Raw genomic sequence first — 20,296 nt, 5'->3', positions numbered from 1 at the left:
CTGATGCTGTGCTTTGGCAGAGATGGGATGCGGAGCAGGGCAGCCCTGGGGTCTCGCCGGGCTGGCTGTCTCTGTGGTGCTAATCGGTGGCTTAAATGAGATAACCTGGTCGTGCCACTGGCCGCTCCTGGGGCGTGCGAGGAGGTAGGGACGTAGCTGTGACTAACGAGGGGCAGATTACAGCTCTTGTGCTTGCCCGGAGGAGCCTGTTCCTCTGCAAATAGCCCTGTCGAGTTCAGCGGGGTTACGAGGAGCGTAAAGCCCGAATCAGCATGAGCTGGGGCTGGGGGTCTGCCCTTCGGTGCTCGGAAGATCTTCGGATGGAAGAAGCCATATAAATGCAAAGAGGCTTTTTTATTGCTAGGCATCGCTTTAGCTTGTTAACTTCGTGTGACGATAATGTGACAGGGGTTCTGATAGAAGATCCTGCCTTGCTTTGCAGCCTGAAAGCTGTCGCTGCCATTTTTTGTTTTTCAAAGATGGAATTATTTTCCGGAGAGTAAGTGCTTCTAATTGCATTTGAATTCCAGCATGAAAAATCACCTAGCTAGAGGCTTTTGCAAAACCCTGAAGTACTTACTGTTTTGTGTTGGTAGGTGTGAAGGATACTTTAAGTAATCCTTTACTCCTTTCTTGTTCGTTTACAAATGCAGCAAGGTCACAGCCTTCTCACCGGAATGTTTCAAATTGTTGAAATTGAATTTGGAAGAAGGGACAAACGGGTTTCCCTGTATTTGTCTCTTCTTTCTGTGGGTGGATCTGTTGTGGTTTTTATTTTTGGTGGCACAATATGGAGTGTAGGATCCTCTTCGCTTCTGGGGTCCATTCGAGCTGGCGGGAGCTGGGCTGAGCACCCTGACCCTGCGCTGAGCACCCTGACCCTGCGCTGAGCACCCTGACCCTGCGTGCCTGGCACGTGGCTGCACACGCGCATCCCACCGCGTGCCTGGGGGGGTGGGGTGGGGCAGCAGGTCCTGGGGGTGGGTCACGAGCAGGGAAGGGACAGCAGGAGCACAGGGCAGGGCTGGGTGCTGGAGTGCTGCTGGCTGTGCTGTGGTGTGTACTGGGAGGGGGGTACGGCCCTTACTGGGGACACACACCTGAAGCGAGCTGCCTGTGGCTGGGGAGACACAGGGCTGTCCGTGCCCGACCGGGGACCAGCAGCCAGTCCCACGGCAGGGGGAACAGGAGGTCCCTGCAGTCCCACCGCTGACAGGCTTCATCTCCTAGAGAAGCCTCTCTGACCTTGATGCTTAGTTTAAGCCCTGTTTTCCTAGGTGCGAATTCCTTCCAGAACATACTTGTTTTTGTTGTTTTCAAATCCTCGCGACTACAGCTTTTGCTGCTTTTGCTATCTATGGAAAGGTCAACGCTTTTAAAATAAAATACTCCTCTACGCTGGCAGGCTCGGTCCTTTCTGCTGCTGATCCGTCCCTTCAGCGAGCCTGTGTCACCTCTGTTCCTGCGATACAAAGGCACAGGAGCTGAAGATCTTAAACGCTTTTCCCTCTTCTGGGCCGTGTACCGTACCCTTGTTTTGTTTCTTCCAACTATTATCATTTCTAACATCAGTGGGTCTGTGGTTTTCAGGGTGCTTTTCCTTCTCAGTTGGGCTCCTTTTACTGGGAAGCAGGGAATCGATACTGGGATTCTCAGGGAGAGGAGAGGGGCTTTGGCTCTGGGATGAAGGGGTGCCCTGTGGACACGGCGGGCTGAAGACGTCCCTTTTTCCTCCCCCGCAGGTGTGTTCTTCACCTTTCATACCTTTCACTTGGAGAATGGCCACGACTACCTCCTCATCACGGAAAACACCAGCTTTGCTCAGCCCCTGAAGCAGCTGACAGGCTCCCGGCTCCCTGCCCCGCTTAGCGCAGGGCTCTTCGGAAACTTCTCCGCTCAAATCCGCTTCATCTCAGACTTCTCCATGTCCTATGAGGGTTTCAACATCACCTTCTCAGGTAAGGACAGGCGGTGGGTAAACGTTGCATTCTTTCCCTTTCTTTCCAACTTTTCTACAAATCTTGGGAATAACTTTCTGTTGATGCCGTGGAGTGTGATCGGGTCACTGATGGTCACTCCTTTTGTTACCCCAGTAAATTATTCTGGCATTAAACCACAGCATGTCCCAAGAAATATTCTCCTGCAGTCCCCGTATCACCAGATCTAGCCGTTTTGTCTGCCTTGAACCCCAGTAGATTACTGGATTGAATCCCCTGGAATTAAATCCCACTACAGACACATTTGTTGCTTTCTCCCTCCTCACCCGATCAACATCTCTGCTCTGTTTATGGACCAAGGCTCCACATTTTGGGGGGTATGCTGTCCCTCTTTCTTCCAGATGCCTACATTCCTCTTTTTATTAGAGGAAAATCACTGCGGTAGGTACAGCGTTTCCAGCATGGGAAGCTGGGACAGATGGGGTCTTTTGGAAGGCAATGCTGAGCAATCTGGACTTCTTGGATAAGGAGCAAGGCAGAGCTGGTCACTCCCGTTGTCCGTCTGGTCTCTCTTTTTTCCTTTAGTTTGTTGCTCCACGTGGGCGGTCACCAAGTGACCCAGCCTCTGCAGCTGGCTTCAGATGTAACACGTGCCTCGTGTGGCTTAGCCCAGGTTTCCCTGATCCCACTGGCATCGCTGGGGAGCTGGAAACAGTAATTCCTCTTGCTGGGCAAGCTCTAATGGACCCTCTGTAACAGCAGATGGAGGCAGACCTCCTGGCACACATAGCAGGGCATCCAGGGATGCAGGATTTTGCTGAGGTCAGCAGCCCTTCTCACCCCTGCTGGGCTGTGCGAGACAGCTTCTGCCCCCAGAGCACCCAGTAAACCAGTTCAGCCCTGCACTTCCTAAGCCAAGCCACTCCTGCTGCTGTCTTCGACGGCGATGATACAGAATGTTCCTTTCTTCAAATGAAAGTCTGGATTTTCAGAAGTTGTCAATGAAAAGCGGTGTGTGCGTGATGCTCTGGGAGAGCGAGCCCAAGGGGGGCAGGTCTGCCTGTGCAGAGGGGGTCGTCACACCCGCAGATGACGGCTGTGCGTGGGGGAGCTCTGGTGGAAGTGCACGAGGTGTTTAACTCTGTCCTTTAACCCAAAGTCCTGCAGATGGCTGCCGAGGTGCTTGCCGGCGCGCACATTTCAGAAAATGTAATCTTTACTGCCTGAGCGCCCCGACAAGCCGCTCCGTAAAACAATCAGTTTTACAACCAGAAGCTTATTGTGTTGGTGCTGTTCTTTTCTGTATCTCAGCGTACCTTTTAGTCTGAGGGCAGCAGCTGCAAATTCGGTTTGCTGGCGTGGAAGAGAAATGACCGTTATCGTTGCGGAGCTTGATGCTGATACGGTCTGTCTTTGACAGAGCTATTGCCATAGACGCAGATAAAAACCTGCCGCGCTGAGAACGGGTTTCCAGTGCCTTTGTTCTGGCCTCTGAAGTTGAGGATTCACATCTGAAACCAGTCTGAAAGTTTCCAATTAACTTTTGTTTTGATGAGGGGAAAAATAGCTTTATGCCGTTAAAAAGACTGCTTCTGAGTATAACTGTTATTTTCAATGTAGTTGGAGACTTCTTTCCTATCTTGGAAGATGAAAATGGGAGTCAGTTGTGGGTTTAGCTTCTTCTAGATGATCTGTGTTAGATACTTCGTACTTTGTGGGTCAGTTATTTTTCAAAAGGAACCCTCAAAAGAGGTTTCCTTCAAACTGTGTCGTGGTCGAAGACGTGCATTTGGCTACTAGCCAGAATGCTACATGACCTTTCATTTAGCAACGGCTTAAGTGTTCTCTTGCGTTCCCCAAGCAAGATGCGGCGTTCATTCATTTTCAGGATTAGTAATGTAGAGGCAGCAGAAATCCCATCCGGATCAATTCATCTTCATTTGACTAAACCAGAGGGAGAATGACAAATTTCCATTGTGTTTTGTCACTACTGATGTCATTTTCATGTTTGCCTGACAACGGTGGCAGCGAACGAGACCTGTTGTGCTTTGAGTTGGTGTAAATCAGGATCCTGGTGACGCCCTGGGGGGTTGTGTACTGGGCGTGAAGCCCGAGTTGGTCTTGGTAGCTCAGATGGGATGTACATCTTGCATGGATGCTTGCTTTGCAGAGCTTCACCACGGCTGGGTCAAAATGTAGAGCTCCCTCCTCATCCTCATGCTCAGGGGCTGGGGTACCTACCCTCACCGCGGAGAACGGGCCATGAGGTGTCACCCCGCCATCCCGTAAATGTCCGTTTGTCCCCTGTAGAATACGATTTGGAGCCCTGTGACGAGCCGGAGGTCCCAGCCTACAGCATCAGAAAGGGGCTGCAGTTCGGCGTGGGGGATGTCCTCACTTTTTCCTGCTTCCCGGGCTACCGGCTGGAGGGCGCATCCCGCATCACCTGCCTCGGGGGGAGACGGCGTGTGTGGAGTTCGCCTCTGCCAAGGTGTGTTGGTAGGTGGTCATGTGCTTTCATTTTGCTTGGCTGGTTACCCTCTGCTGGATGGTGTCGGTGGGCAGGGATGGGCGGCATCCCCCAGGACGGCATCTTTCAGCTCACGGGGTGGTTGGGGCAGGGGTGGGGGGAGAGGGAGCTGGAATGAGCTTTTCAGCCCTGCTGCTGTGTGTGGGGAGGGGAGGGGTGGGCAGAAGAGCTGCGGTCCTCTCCCAAGCTGGAGCACACCAAGGTGCAGCGCAGATGAGATCACACACACCGGCAGAAGCCCCCCTGCAGCCCACCCGCAGCGCTCACTCCAGCCCCAGTGACTGTACAAGCGAACGCATCGCGAGCCATGGGAGAGCTGTCATCCCTTTGGGGACAGTTTCTGTAAAATGGGGGGGGGGGTTAAGGCCATCCTCCCTTCGGATCCGTGCTGTAGCGTGCAGTGGTCCAGGCATGTGAAAGCTGCTTCTGGGTGGGTGATCTTAAGCAACACAAATTCCACGCTAGTATGGATGTGTCCGGGACACACACCCCCAGCTTTGACCTTTCCCGTGTCCTCCAGAGGTTTCTCGCACATTCCACCTTTCGCTTCCTCTCCTCCTAGCTATGGCAAGTCCTTTTTGCAATGCCTCCGGCCATTACTTATACCAATAAATAAATCTAAGGCCAGAGGAGGGGAAGAGTTCGTCTGTAGCACCGAGCTGGTTTCTGGCTGTCGTCCCTGATGCAGCAGGGCCACGGACACCCTGGTGTGGCCAGGGCTGCCCAGCACCCCCCTTGCCCCGCACCCTCCCTGCCCAGCACCCCCTTGCCCAGCACCCTCCAAGCCTTATGGTCAGCCTAAAACCTCACAAGTGGCAACGTGCTACGGGAAGGAAGCAGAAAGGAAGAAGGATGCTTCAGGCCTTTGCAGAAAGCTGTAATGTGGTTTTTTGTGGTACAGTTCAGCAATTAGGAAGCTGTTCAGTGCTGCGCTGCTGCCTGGCTCACCCAGAGCCACGAGGGATCTGTTCCAATTCGGCAGACCAGGTCTCTTACCTGTTTTCACTCTGGCAAAGCCTGCCAGGTAGATTTTCCTGCTCTGTGTTCGTGACCTTTGAGGGCCATTGCAGAGAGCATCCCAGCAAGAGCCAGTTTATTTTCTTGACTGCTGAGTCGTGCTGTGCTGCATGCATTTCCCAGCACTGCTCAATGCTTAGGTCACAGGCTGCATCATCCTGCTGTGACAAGCCGCCTCTTCAGGGCATGAATAATAATCAGGTTGCAGAGAAAGCTAATCAGGGGAATAGAAATCAGAAGGAATCATAACCAGGCTTTAAACTTGATCCTCAGACATCATCACTAAGTGGGCGCACTGGCTTCTATTTCCCAGCTCTGTGCTGCAGCTGGCTTTGAATGGGCAGGTTGGTTTGATCATGATGGGTCAAATTCACCGTCTGGTGGTTTGCACAGAGCTCTGGTGGCAGGGTGACAGCTTCGTCTGCACTGTCCCTGCTGCACGCTCAGCTCTGTGCGCTCGCGCTGGCTACCCACAGATACTGGAGACCTGGCTGTTTAGATCACAGGAGATTCAGTTTCGTTTGGCAGACAACCCAGGCACTTTGTTTTCAGTTCCTCTTCTAGAGGTGGGTCTGGAGAGACACGAGAGCGGTTTGTTCCGCTGGCCGACCCCTCTCTCCAGGGTAGGAATGCTCCCCATGGACTGCTGCTTCAGCCCAGAGCCCGTCTGGTGATCATCCAGCATCATCCCTGGGTGATCTGTGCTAAAGCAAACGTCCTGCTTTTCCTACGCTACAAGAGAGGAGGAGAAAGTCACCTCCAAAGGACCTGCTTTCGGGTTATCTGCTGGGAGAAGGTCACCTCCCAAAGGACCTCCTCTGGGGGTATCTGCTGGGAGAAGGTCACCTCCAAAAGACCTCTTGGGCTATCTGCTGGGAGAAGGTCACCTCCAAAAGACCTCCTCTTGGTGTATCTGCTGGGAGAAGGTCACCCCCAAAAGACCTCCTCTTGGTGTATCTGCTGGGAGGAGGTCACCTCCAAAGGACCTCCTCTCGGGGTATCTGCTGGGAGAAGGTCACCTCCAAAGGACCTCCTCTCGGGGTATCTGCTGGGAGAAGGTCACCTCCAAAAGACCTCTTGGGCTATCTGCTGGGAGAAGGTCACCTCCAAAAGACCTCCTCTTGGTGTATCTGCTGGGAGGAGGTCACCTGCAAAAGACCTCCTCTCGGGGTATCTGCTGCTGCTTCCTTACTTAACCCTCGTGCTCTGTTGCGGGCTCAGCAGCGGTGGCGGTCAGTGCAGAAAGCTGCACGTGCACCGTGATGGTTCCCCTTGGCTCCAGCAGCTTTGTGTGCTGCGCAGGACTGGTGGAGGCGCGCAGAGCCAGCTGCTCGGGAGGGCTGTTGTCAGGGCAAGTCGGAGTGACACTCCCCAGCTGTGCGTGCAAAGCACCGCGACTCCAAGGGACAGGGAGCCCGTGTTCTACAGCTGAAGTTCTTTCAGGGTAAATAGGCTGAGAAGTACCGACTCGGGGTTTGCTCCTCTGGGAGCTAATCAGGGAGAAACCCAAAGTCCTGAGCCCGTGCTGGTTGCAAGGCAGATGTACACCTGTTGCGTAGGCGTGTAGCAAACCGGCCGCGGTGGTGCCGGCTGACATCGGGCACTCGGCAAGGCAGCAGCTTCCTCCTCCTCCTCCTCCTCCTCCTCCTGGGACATCCCTTGGATGCCATTTTGCAGGGGAGCCCTCAAGCTGTGCGTGGGCCTTGTGGACTTTTGCTTCTTCCCCGTGATGCCAGCAGGCGAGAGCTCCGTTTGCCGTCGTGCCGTCAGCTCGGCGCTGTCACGGCAGCCCTGCTTCTTGCACCCAGATGTGCTTGGCTGTCTGCTCACCACTTTGCGTAGAGAAGACGTGCCTGTAGCCGTCCTCTTCCACTAAGCAGAAGTGAGTCTTCTACTCACTGTGGCATGTTCGTACGAGAGAGAGATTGTGTCCTTAAAAGCTTGCAATTAAAATGCATAAACCACAGAGGCGAGGGATGGGTGTTGCTGTTTTCTGGAAGCATTAAACTGTGATCTCCTGACATCCAAGGCAGGTTGAACCTCTGAAGCTGCCATCCTTTTCCTTCTCTAAAGAGGATCGTTCTGCCAAGTTTTGAGCCACGCAAATTTTCTAACTTCGAATTTGGCTCAAAATCAAATGTTGTTCACACTACGCAGACTAGAAAAGGAAGCAAAGCTGCTGAAGGAGAAGTCTTACTAGAAGAGCGTAGTGGAACAGGGACAGACTGCAGGTTGGAGTGAATAGCAAGAGGGAAATGACTCTTCCTTCCTCTCCTTATTTCCTCCCTTCCTTTATTTCCTTCTTTCTGAAATCCTCGCCCTTTATGACCTGTTGTAGGAAGTCTCAGGGCAGGGGAAGCAATTACAGTGGCATTAACTACCCTGCCCCTGAGAGAGGGGTACAGGGGCTCCCATGTCATCTCCTCTGTCCCCAGCCCCTTGTCCTTCCCACGAGAAGGGTCGGGGTTTCGTCTATGCCACAGCAAACCTGAGCCCACTGGGCTTCGTTGAGTGACATTTTGGGAGGAAACGAAGATATGTGAATTGGAGCCTATTTCCGAAATGGACAGGCAAAAGACTCCCTGGTTTTCTGTCGTTTGCTGATGGGGACGGATGTCATTGTTAGCTGCAAAGCTGGGAAGAAAGCTCCCCTTGCAGGGAGCAAGGGACAGGGGGTACTTTTATATCATCAAATGATGAACTGGAGAGCTGAGGGCAGCATTAACAGCAAATAAGGTCAACCGTTGCCCTTTTAGCTTTTAGAAAATGGTTTTGTGAAACACGTTGAAACTCAGAGTTAGCTTTGTCATTTGGAATTATTTGGAAGTTTCACTGAGCGTATCTTTCTGCACTAAGAGCTCTGGCACTTGCCAGGCATGGGTACCAGCGGTTGGTGCTGAGCTGTGCTGACTGTTCAATGAACACCCTGATTTTTATGTACCATGTATAAGATGAGCTTTGTAGAAATCTGGAAAAGATTTCAATATACTAATTTTTTTTTTTTTTTTTTTTTTTTTTGCTTCTGGTCCATGAATCGGGAAGGAACATAAACACAGACACTGTTTCGAGCCGGTGGTGGCTTTCCAGGGATCTGGGGATGTTTTTCTGAATTGGGTCCCGAGATAGCATTTGAGCACGCCAGCTTTCTGTGACTCAGTTTCCCTGTCTGTATAAGGGGAGGCTGTTAATCTCCTGTAAGGCACCCAAGGTTTACTGATGATAGAAACGCGATTAAGTACTGTTTTGTTTACTGACTGCACTCGGAAAGAGAGTCCATGGATGCATTAGCAGATGGGTAGGGGAAGGAGTGAGCATCCGTGGCTGTTTGGAGGCATCACCTGCATGTGTTGTATGGCCAGGCTATGCATGTGGTTATTAAAATGTGGTTTTGTGTCTTTATATAGCTGAATGTGGTTCTTCTGTAACTGGAACCCAAGGTGTTCTGCTGTCCCCCAACTATCCAATAAACTATAACAACAACCATGAGTGCATCTACTCCATCCAGACCCAGCCAGGAAAGGGGATCCAGCTGAAAGCCAGGACTTTTGAACTGGAGGCAGGAGATGTCCTGAAGGTAATTCTTCTGTCTCTAGCGATGAAGTGCTACCATGCTGCTCATGAGAGCAAGACCTGCAAGGAAAGCGATGTTCTAAACTTTTGATGGAGTTAGCTGAGACCTGACCTCTGGAAAATGCCACCAAGCCCAGACAGTGCCGTGGTAGTCCCTGGAAGAGACCCCTGCTAGGACCACGAGTGGCCAGGAGTGGCTGCTTTGTTACGTGCAACCGCTTGCCGTGGCGGTTTTGAGGACGGCAGCACCATTCCCACAGACCAGACTGAACTTCAGGCAGGGCAGCTGGGCTAAAATATTGTCTGTGTGTGTCCCTCTAAGGTCGGAGCGAGGCACCAGATGCGATCCATCTGTGCCTTCTAGCCCAGGGACACCGTCCGATCGGCGTGTGTCACTGCTGGCCTTGGTTTGCTGTGCCTAAAGCACAGTGTGTCACTGTAGGGGTTCAGCACCTCTGAACTTCAGCGGCCCATAGCAGTCCCTGGCAGCAGCACGAAGGCGATAGCGAATGTCCCCACGCTTCAGCCTGGCTGCGGATTTGAGGCTTCAGTCTGCGGGTGGATGCATAAACAAATCCTGTATCCGTTAAAAATGTGGATATGTTTGCTGTACCGCTGCACCTTCTGCTGTGAGGTCTTCCCTGAGATGCAGAGATCTGTTGGCATGCCGGGGGTTCTCCCTTTGTAGCTAAACTTCAGTTCTTACCTGCCCAGTTGTACAGGGGGAACTGTTAACATGAGGAAGCGTGAGGTGGTTAGCATTATTTTTGTGTTTTTAAGAATCAAGGCTGCTTTGTCCCCCAAACGGTTTTATTTAAATGCAGAACTCCAGACTCAAGCTCTTCAGCTTTCCCGTACTCAGTCTTATTTTAATCTGCATTTACCAGTTTCAGGATTCTATATAGGAGGAGACAAATCCAGGCTGAGTTTCTGTTAACCACGAAGAAATGGTTTTGTAGGAGGCATTAATATTACAAGATGTGTGCTGCTGTGCTAAGCCATCTTCCCAGAGAACGCCTCTGTCCTTATTTAAGTGCCATACTTCTGCGCTGCGAGATAGGTGTAATCCACATATTTTCAGCTCACAAATGACTGGAAAGAGAGAGATTTTCAGCTAATGCAAAGAATATACTCGTGGTGAAAAAAAATTTTGTTCTCTCAACAGATTTGTCATCAACTTCTCATCTGCTCACAACAGAAGTTACTATCAGTCTCTGCTAGTGAGAAGTTGCTTTTTACCCTCATAGAGAATCATGCTATCTAAAAGAAAGAAAAAGAGAAAAAGCACCGCTATTTGTGTTTTTCTTAAATAATAGCAGGGTCAAGGCACATCTATGAGTCACTGTAGGGAGAAAATGTTTTTCCTGGTAGCGGTGCTGCACCCTTGGAAGAGAATTTAGTTCAGAAAACACGGCTGCGAGTGCAGCCTAAGCTCGGGTGTTTGGAGGAGGATACGGATCCCCCAGGTCACAAATCCTGCTCCTCAGATGAGCGGCATCATGAAGTCTCAGCAAGTCAGACTCTTAGTTGGGATTAATTTCACTGGTTTCAAAGGAACTGTCCCTGTTTGCACTTACGGATGATTTGGTCCCTGAAGTAGCAAATAAAATACAATGATTCCCAGTGTGTGTTTCTTGTTTCCCCCAGGTCTACGATGGCAGCAATAGCTCTGCTCGCCTGCTGGGCTCCTTTAGCCGCTCTGAAATGCTCGGCACCAGCATAAACAGCACTTCCAGCAGCATGTGGCTCGAGTTTATCACCAATAGTGAAAACACAAGTAAAGGCTTTGAGCTGCAGTTTTCCAGTAAGTCTTAGGCAAGGTGGGAATCGAGGTGTAGCGGTGTATTGTTGTGTTACAGTCGCACGACCGGCGGCAACAGTCCTTTCCATAAAGATCTTGTTGTCTAAAATGGGATTGGGAGTGCGGGAGAGGATTGTGTCTGCAAACCCTTTCTGTTGTGAATGAGGCAACGGTGATACAGAAACTTTGGATCAAAGCTGAGTTACCAGATTTCTGGGATCTTGTTCAAATACTAATTAAAAAAATACAGATTTTCAGTACAGTGTTTTTCTCTCCAGCAAAAGAAGAAAATATTAATGTGATCTTATGTTAATATCTTCTGACTGCTAAATACCTGGTGCAAACAGATGCCGTTTCCCCCGCTCCAGGTTTTGAACTCATTAAATGTGAGGACCCTGGCATCCCACAGTTCGGCTACAAGGTGCACGACGAGGGACACTTTGCTGGCAGCTCCGTGTCCTTCAGCTGTGACCCGGGCTACACGCTGCGAGGCAGCAGGGTGCTGGTCTGCCTGACAGGGGAGCGGCGAGCTTGGGATCAACCCCTGCCGACCTGCGTAGGTGAGACACCTCTGGCTTTTCAGACGTCCTCTCACAAGTGCTCTGCATCTGGGCATCACGCTCAGCACCCTCTGTTCCTCCTTTGCTAACACACACGATGTTAGTTCTGGCCCTGACTGCACCCATCTACAGTACTGAGGACCCTGCTGAGGGTGCTGCGTGAGGCGCCTTCAGATCGAGAGCACTGGTCTCTGCCCAGCTTTTACAAGAAGTCTTAACCTGAAACACTGTGCTCTGGGCACACGTTTGACAAAGGTTTCTTGCAAGGAGACTTGCTGCTCTTCCAGTCCTTGTCCTTTCACTTGGATGTGTGGAACAGCGGCGCTTTCTGATACTGGCAGACATCAGCGTGTGTCCAGGCATTTGGCAGTTCAGAGTCTTGTTCATGTGAGAGCTACATGACATCTGATCCCAGATTCCGAGACATTTTAATTCCCTCCGTCTTTTCTTAGCCAAGTCCCGCGCTCCCTTTTACCTGTAGCTCTCCTCTTGCTTGGAAAATTCTGCTACTAACTTTTGTGTGTCTAAACAAAGCGCTCTTGGTCTGTTCCTTCACAACTTCATGATTATTTAGCATGTCCAGGACGTGGTGAAGCTCCTGGCAGACTTCATCCTCTGAGAGGTCTCAACAGCCAGCAGGCTGCTGTCATGGTTATAAGTGATGTGCCCAGACGTTGGCACTCTGTATTCTCCCGTGAGCTAGGACCATTCTTTATATGGTAACTCTCTGCTGAATTTTAGCCTTAATTATTGAGGTAAAAAGACCAGTTTCTGTGATTTATGCATCTTAACCTTTACCCTCTTTGCTATACATACGTTTTATATGAATGGTTGTGTCTGAGCACGTGGAAACTTAGAGAATTTTAATGGATATGGTATGAAAATATATGCAAAATTCTCATGTTCCTTTGAAGTTCATTTAGCAGGTACATACATATGCTGGCTTCTTCATTTTGTCACACGGATGAGTCATTTTGCAGATACAAGCAGAAGAATCGAGCTCTTTCACCCCACGTGTGTGCACAGGATGCTGGCAGGCTCTGCCCTCACTCACTACAAGTTAAAAAGGTGGAGGGAAGCTTTGACAGCATGTCAGATGTCAGGAACGAGCACAGAAGTGCAGAGTTATGCTGATAACTCAGTCTTTTAGCTGAATTAAATCACTCTCTTCATCTTTGTTTTGTAGGTTCTAAGTATCTCTTTGAAACGGCGAGAAATACTCCCTGTTGTATTCGTAGGATGGGATTTGCATTGTTGCCAAGCAAGAATTGTAGTATGTCATGAATCTTCTCACTAAGCCGTATGTTTCTTTCAGCCGAGTGTGGGGGTACTATCAAAGGAGAATCGTCGGGACGGATCCTGTCTCCCGGCTACCCAACGCCCTACGATCACAATCTGAATTGTATTTGGACCATAGAGGCAGAAGCCGGTTGCACCATCGGGTGAGTTGGGCCAGGTTCTCGTAGCTGGATTTTTCTTTCCATGTACAGCTTATTTTTCCAGAAGCCCATCCCTGATTCCGTCGGGCGAGTAGCGGGGATGCCCTGTCACTTCGCGAGTCCCCAGCAAAGGAGCAGGCGCTGGTTTGTCCCCTTGCTGGGACAGGAGCGGTGTCACGTCTCCTTTCCCTGAAGCTTTTTAGCCCCGTATGGCCTCTGCCTGTAACAGCTCTGGTGCCCTGGGGGGTGACACCAGGTGACAGTGCCGTTGCCGCCTGTGGTACGACTGTATTAAAATAACGTCCGAGAGGTTTTACCTGTGTGTGCAGTGTAAGTGCTTTTCACCCCTTTCCTTACCGGGTTGCATTCAGAAACAAACCTTTTCCACCAGATTAGCATGGAATTTCCCAACAATGTTTAACACGTGTCCAAGCGGCATAATCCCGAAGTGAGGAAGGAATACGTATAAAGCTGCTTGGATGGTTGCAGCCCAGGAAAGGATAATGGAAGGGATGGGTTTGGTTTGTCTCCCGTTGGTGTTGCTAGAGAAAATTAACGCTGAAGGGGGATGCGCTTTGCCACGTTACGTGTGCGAGGGTCCTTCAGAGGTGAGTTGGCAGCTGGAAAACTGAGACCACAGCACTTAGCCTTCGTCTTCTAATTGCATTGTTTTGTTTTTGTTTTACTAATAAATAGAACATACACAACGTGATTATCCTCCCAAAGGAAAGACTCAGGATGGTTTCTCAACATCTGGTCTGTGCAGAGACCCAAGACTGTGTTCTCCCTCTGCTCCTCTGGCTTCTCTCGGTGTCCTGTTGACGCTTTCCTGTTAGAAAATGGCAGTTTGAAATTTAATTTGTTTAGAAGTGAATTTGGCAGTTAGGTAAGCACGGTATTGCGAACATTTGGCTCATAAAGTTAGTGCAGCCACCAGCAGAATCCAGGCAGTTCCCTGCTCTCTGGTCCTTCATCCGTGATCCCCGCTGCTTACCCACTGTTCCCACGCTGAAGTTTGCCCAAGCCCTGCCAAACCGTTGCGGCACGCTGCCCTGTGTGTACCTACACGCTTCAGTCCAGTACAGCCAGCTCTGACAGAAACCTGAAGTGTATTGGCAAACAGAGTTTTTGCTGAGTGATGGGACTTGAGGGGGAGAAATGTAGATTATAAGGTCTGTTCAACAGCAGTCCTCTTCTCCCACGACCTCCTGTCGTGATTTCTAGTGCTTGGTAGCTGGTGTGTCGGCCCCGTTTCTGGGCTGACCTGAGGTCTGCGGCTGTTCCAGCTCTGTGCTCCTTCATTCTTGGTGCCCTTTTATCTTCACCGGAGCTTCCTTGCTGCATCAGCACTCAGCATCTCTTCAGCGGAGACTGTTACGTTGAGCTCTGTGGTGCGTTTAGTTGATGGATTTGTGCTGGCGATGGATTTGGTCCAGTATTTTCATTTTTACTTAATGCAGAAATTTCCTCCATTACCTCTGCTCTTCGGTGTGGTTCAATAATGGATGGTTTCTGGTATGAACAGAGGAGAAGGAGCATAGCCGATGCAGCTTAATTCCTGTACAGGCAACTTCCAGTTAAGTCTCATCTTTTTTTTATTCTCCTGTAAAAGATTCTGAGGAATCTGAAGATTTTTGTAGGACAAAGCAGACAGGAGAGGTCCCCTCTTCTCTCCCCACCTCCAGAAGCATCCGAGCCCGCCTCAGCAGGTCAGCTTGGCTCTCACACGCCGTCCCTGCCGCCTTCCCCAGGAGCGCTCGGGCGGGCAGAGCTGGGGGGTGGCATTTGCAGGAGCTGCCAGAGGCTCGGAAGGGGCCAAGGCTGACATGGAGCGATGCCAGGCAGCACTGTGGGCAATACACCTTGCGACCCACCCCCCCCACCCACCCCCCCACGTCATCAGAGATGAGAGCTCCCTTCTTCTGTTCCTTTCTTCAGCAGCTCAGACAGAACAGATGATCTCTGGGTAGTTGAGAGAGCACATTTTCAGCAACTTCATTTTTATGGTAATCCATTGGAAAAAATAATCCTCTTCACGCATGATACAATTGTATAATGCTCTCATTTATAACTTACATTAAAATTAATCACCAGAGCTTTTTTTTTGAATAAAGCTGTATCTGCACGGAACGAGGGGAAGGAGAGAAAGAAAGAAAAATTAGTCTGCACATTATTTCCATGGAAGTTGAAGGGCTGGACTTCAAGAGAGGATTCATTTTGTGCGTGTGCAAACACGCGCGTGCCTAAAATTACATCTAAAATGACTTGGCTTATCTGGGGCTCGGGAGAGAAGGAAGCAGAAGTGGGAGGGTATGAAGTGAATGAAACTTGCCTTCAAGTGCTGCTTGCAGAGCTGAGAGGAGGGGATATATGCAGTTAGAAGTGGCAGTGGCGTTTTATTGTAGAGCGGTGGTCTCGGTGTCATAAAAGAATTTCTTGATATTGCTAATCCTTGTTCAATGGGTGCTGTATTGACAGGTGCCATTTTTTCTGTCTCATCTAGAAATAGGAAGGAGAGTATTGGGATGTTCCCGTTCGCTTCTGTGGAGGTTTTTAGGGATAGCTGTGAAATTTGGGAAGCAGCAGGCAGCCCTGCAGCACCATTAGCCTCAGCCCTGCGGCGCTGGTGCGAGCGCTGCGGGCGTTCAGTGCCAGGCCAGCTCCAGATGGGAGCCCAGCCTCCTGCGCAGCGGAGCCAAGGTGGGGCAGCCAGAGCTTGGGTGGGAATCGCCAGCAGCAAGAGCCCCAGGTTGCTCGGTGAGGTTGTGGGGATGCTTGCCGAAGAGCTGGGGCTGAATGGCTCGTCAACCGTGATGCAGATTGTCAGTGCAGGGCTGGTCTCTCCTGCTCTCTGCTCCTGGCTAAGCTGAGACAACTTTCCCTCTATCACATAAATATATATATATATATATATATATATATCTATCTATCTATCTCCAGAATTCCTAATTTTCTTTTTGCTGCGTTTTCATGCATGCAATTGCAGAAAATTGCAGAGTGCAAGAATTAAACCCTCTTCCCCTCCATTGTCTGCTAAACCAATGTCTCTGTCTTGTCTTAAATGAAGCCCTACTGGGAACAGAACTAAGCTGATAGAAAAAACGTATTGTTTGGTCACAGATATGCCGAAGGAAGAGATTGATTTGCCCCAGAGCATGCCACTTTTCTTAATAAAATCAACTGTCCCGATAGACTCCTGAACCAACTGGCACTGGACAGCCTGTGCCCTGCCCCTATGTTGTCGTGGTTATCTCCTCATGGTGAAGCCTTTTCTGCATGTTGTTTCTTTAAAATAAAAATAAAAAACAAAAGGTGTGATCTCTGTAGGCAGCCTTGGTCCCCTTGGCAGCTTGGAGCCAGCGGCAAGCTCTCCCAGACGGTGGCAGCCCCAGAGTGTCCCCCCACCCCAGGTCAGTCCCCAGCAGCATCTCCCCGTTTCTGAGGTCTCCAGCAATGGGTTTTCTCTGGCAGTTTTGGCTAACTAGAACCAATTAACCCGAGAACAAACGTCATCAGGCCAGCACACCTGTGGAGAACACCTCTGCTAGGATCCATTCTTCTTTTCCTCAAGCCTGGCTTTCTTTCTCTTTGCTCAAGGTCTCTCTGGGTAGATTTATGATTCAGCTCTTTTGGTTTCTGTCGGATTCTGTGGACACCATTTTGTTGCTGAGTACATTGTGGTGGGATTATTTTTTGAAATTTTTTTGCCTTTTTTCCCCCCTTTTTATGGTTCTGCCTGATTTATTTATGTTTTCCCTGGATAAATAGGAAAGCAGCCAAGGGAATGCTTCCTCCTTTTCCTCCGCCGGCTGTCAGGATTTTAAGCACAGCACCTGATTGTTTTATTTTTTGCAGATTTTTCTCGGTGCCGTTTATAGATTTCTGTCCCCGTTTCAAACCGGCGTGCCTGGAGTGACCCGGTGGTCGCCTGGTTTCGTTGTGTCAGATGGTGTTTCCCCCAGTGATAATGTGGCAATGAAAAACGGAGGCAATTAAATACCTTCTCTTTGGTCGGCATTGTAAGTGCAGGAGTGAAAGGGACCGAGCCCTGATGTATCGCAGCCTTTGGCTGATAACTCCCTTGGGTGGGACAATAATCACGGCAGTATCTTAGGCTTAGATGGTACTTCTGGTCTTGAAAGATCCCAAAACTCCGTGCAAAGCCTGGACCCATCTGCTGGGCACCCTCCCACAGCAGAGGTTGGTGTGGTGGGGAGGAGTGCAGTGATAGCCCCCCCAGCCCAGGGTGGGAAGAGAGGAGCATCCCACCAGGGCTGATGCTGTCCTGTCCCAGAGTGCCACCACTTCTCCTGGACACAGAGGGGACTTCTGCTCATGTCCCATCCCCTGAGGTCCATCATCGCTGGTACTGGAGTGAATTCCCTTGCCACGATGATCCCTGCCAGCATCTTGGGCTTTCCCTGGGGAATTTTCTGTAGAAGTTCCAAACGGGCACAGCCCTGGCGTAGTTTAAAAGCAGAAGACGAGCTCCAAGGACCACTGCTGCAGGCGGTTCAGCACAAAGGAGCGTTTGCTGCATAGGCTGCGGGCCTTGCAGCCCTCTCTCCAGGGCAGACAAAATTACAAAAATACACAGAGTAAGGAAATGAAATCTGCATTCAGAGCATTGTCATAGATACCTCGTTGAGAGCACAGGGTAATTTCATTGCCAGTTTCTTAATCTCTGTTTTCTCTCTGTTCCCTTCCTGGTGTGGGTTTTGGAGAGCTGGCTCATGCTGCCTCACTTTTTCTTTATTTCTTGCTGAAGTTACTCTGTTAACTGATCTAGATACGGTTTTGCAATATCCAGAGTGGTGTAAAACATATCAAAATCCTCAGAGGTGCTGCAGTCCAGCATTCAGAATTCGCACCCCGCTGTTTGCACACCCTGTTCTGCCCCTTTTTATTAACCTCTGGGGCATTTAACACCCTGGTAAGGGTTTCTTTTCCAGCATGATGCTGTTTTAATTAAGAGTGGTGTTGGTTGTTTCCTTTCCATTTTTTTCCCCCCAGTACACAAGATTAGCTTGGTGCCAGAAGCAAATTCTTTGATCTGAGTGCTGGTAACAAAAATCAATGCATTTTTATCAGTAGATGCTGGCTCCTGACAATAAGCTGTTCCTTGCAGGGCACCAAGGAAAGGAAAAGGACAGCCAAGGTTGTTGCTGTGTGCAGCGTAGGGACAGTGCGTGAATTAGATGAATATATGTAAGTTGCCTGAAGGGACCCCAGCACATTTTCTAATTCTGTTTTGAGTTTCTCAATACTTCTGTGTTTTTCTGTTGATAACAGATCGATAGTGAAACTCTGGACAATCCCCCGGTCCTCCCCGTCACAGCCCCTGCACCTCACTGCTGCAGGTTTCCTATGTGTCCTTGACTCAGCCTTTTGTCTGTGTGACGGCTACTCATTGCAATGTCCGAGCATCTTTGGTGTAAAACCAACTGTGATATTCTTGCTAGGGACATTTCCGCGGCCCACAGTGGACTTCTGGACCTTTAACTTGTTCCTCAAAATTTTAGGAGAGATTAGTAGTTTTGTTTGGTCAGGAGAGAACACCAGAAAGGACCCAACTTTTTGCAAAACATTAGTGTCCGTGACTCAGTTGTTTTTTTTATTTATGGCTGTGTTTTATTAGGGAGGCATGCAACTAAGGTGTCTGGGGGTTTATAGACCGAGTTTTCTAGAGGGCTAGAGTACTTGGCCCAAGCTGAGCTGCAGATAACGGGAGAGAACACATTCCTTGTGGGCCAAGTTGCCTTGTGTTGGTGCCAGTCACGTTCCTGATGCTTTCAGGAAAAATAAAAAGGCAGAGCCTTTGTGGTCTGACTTCCAGTTCCTTTTGCCCCACAGGCTCCACTTCATGGTTTTCCACACTGAGGAGTTCCACGATGTGCTGAGGATCTGGGACGGTCCAGTGGAGAACGGCATCCTCCTGAAGGAGATGAGCGGATCCAGCTTACCCAGCGATGTCCACAGTACTTTCAACTCTGTCATCTTGCAGTTCAACACCGATTTCTTCACAAGCAAGCAGGGCTTTGCTGTGCAGTTTTCAGGTAGGCTTTACCTTGTGTCCTCAGCGTTGTCCAAACCCAAGCTTTGCTGAAAAGTGATTCCGGGTCTGTCTACAAGTACTGATGGCGAGCAGATGGCATTGTGTTGAACGCGGTAGCAGGAGCTGTGCGGTCTTCCAGCTTCCAGCTAAAACACAAATGTGTCTTCCACCTTTGGGTGCAGTCTCTGCAAATAGAGAAAAACTCTTGTATTTTATCCTTGCAATGCAGGTGAATTCTGTGCTCCCCTCCACTACGGTCACCTTCACAGTGGTGAACTTGGCAGCAAGATGCAGAGCAGTACGTTGTGGAATACATGAGGAATTACAGATATTTTCTACCACGTTCCCACAGGTCCCGTAGAGGCACCGTTATGCAGGCAACTTCCTTCAGGCGTTCCGAGAGCAGTTGGTCAGTGGTCTCTGAAAACCCAGTCTATTTAAAATCCCTAAAATTGGATCCCCTGGGATGAAGATCACAAAAAGCTCTGTTGGCTGTAGGGGATGTCATTGTACACAGCAGCACTACGTGTAATGCAACTACAATCTGTCATTGACAAAGTCCTGGCCGTTGTTACCTAAGACTCAGGCTTGCAAACGCATTAATTTCAATCGTGTTAGGGTAATGTATGTCAGCGTTCACATGGAGGTTTCCAGGATGCAGGTCTTCACTGACATGTCCAGTAACCGACCAGCAGATGCCTGTTTTGGAGACGGTAGTAAAGAGGGAGGCTGCTGGGTGAACGGTGGTAGGACCTTCGTGGGGCTCAGACACATCTCAGCATCAGAGCTCATTGTGTCTCTCCCAAGCTTTTGCCCAGAGCTTTCTGTTGAGGCTGCCTTGCGTAGTCGAGAGTAGGCCAGCTCTTCGGGAAGAGTTTGTGGTGGGTACAAGAGCTTTTGGGATGACCACAGGAGAGCTTTGTGTCACCCAGCAGAGCTCTGCCGTCCTCCTCCTTTGCCAGGCTTGTGCCTCAGCCTGTCAGGAAGGACCAGACTGGGCTGGCAACTTGCTTATCTTCAGTTGCGCAGAGAGAGAGGGATTTCCTCTGGCTCTGCTAGGAGCAGCTTTCTCCAAACTGCCTAGGTGTAACAGACTCTCATCAACTTAGTAGGAAATAAGCTCTGCTCCCCTGCCTGACACGGAGCTGGGCTGTATTGAATACTCCTGCTCAAAGCCGTTGTTCACAAGGTGTGACTAAGTAGTCAGACCTAAGCTCAGAAGTACACAGTTTTGGATCTTGTGAACGTGAATGATCTATATAAGCCTGCAAAACTTCTATGGCTCTAGGACTTCCCTTGGCGTTCAGTAGTGGCGGAGTTGACAGCCCTTGCGCTCAGCTGTGCTGCCTGCCCCCAGCTGGGAAGGAGCTGAGGGGGTCATCTTATG

General features: G+C 50.0%; 1 protein-coding gene across 1 annotated transcript in view; it reads left to right on the top strand.

Annotated features, from left to right (window-relative positions):
• The window catches only part of CSMD2 (CUB and Sushi multiple domains 2), a 301,013-nt gene that overhangs the window by 191,885 nt on the left and 88,832 nt on the right, over positions 1-20,296 (top strand). Inside the window, exons 21-27 of the mRNA XM_080381216.1 lie at positions 1,743-1,958; positions 4,248-4,436; positions 8,889-9,058; positions 10,702-10,858; positions 11,224-11,415; positions 12,731-12,857; positions 18,708-18,910. Coding sequence (XP_080237342.1) covers positions 1,743-1,958; positions 4,248-4,436; positions 8,889-9,058; positions 10,702-10,858; positions 11,224-11,415; positions 12,731-12,857; positions 18,708-18,910 — 1,254 coding nt within the window. The remainder of the gene's footprint in view (positions 1-1,742; positions 1,959-4,247; positions 4,437-8,888; positions 9,059-10,701; positions 10,859-11,223; positions 11,416-12,730; positions 12,858-18,707; positions 18,911-20,296) is intronic.

Source organism: Falco punctatus, assembly GCF_963210335.1.
Source record: "Falco punctatus genome assembly, chromosome: 3".
Classification (NCBI taxonomy): Eukaryota; Metazoa; Chordata; class Aves; order Falconiformes; family Falconidae; genus Falco; species Falco punctatus.
Note: the sequence above shows the minus strand (reverse complement) of the source record. Positions and strands in the feature narration are given on the sequence as shown.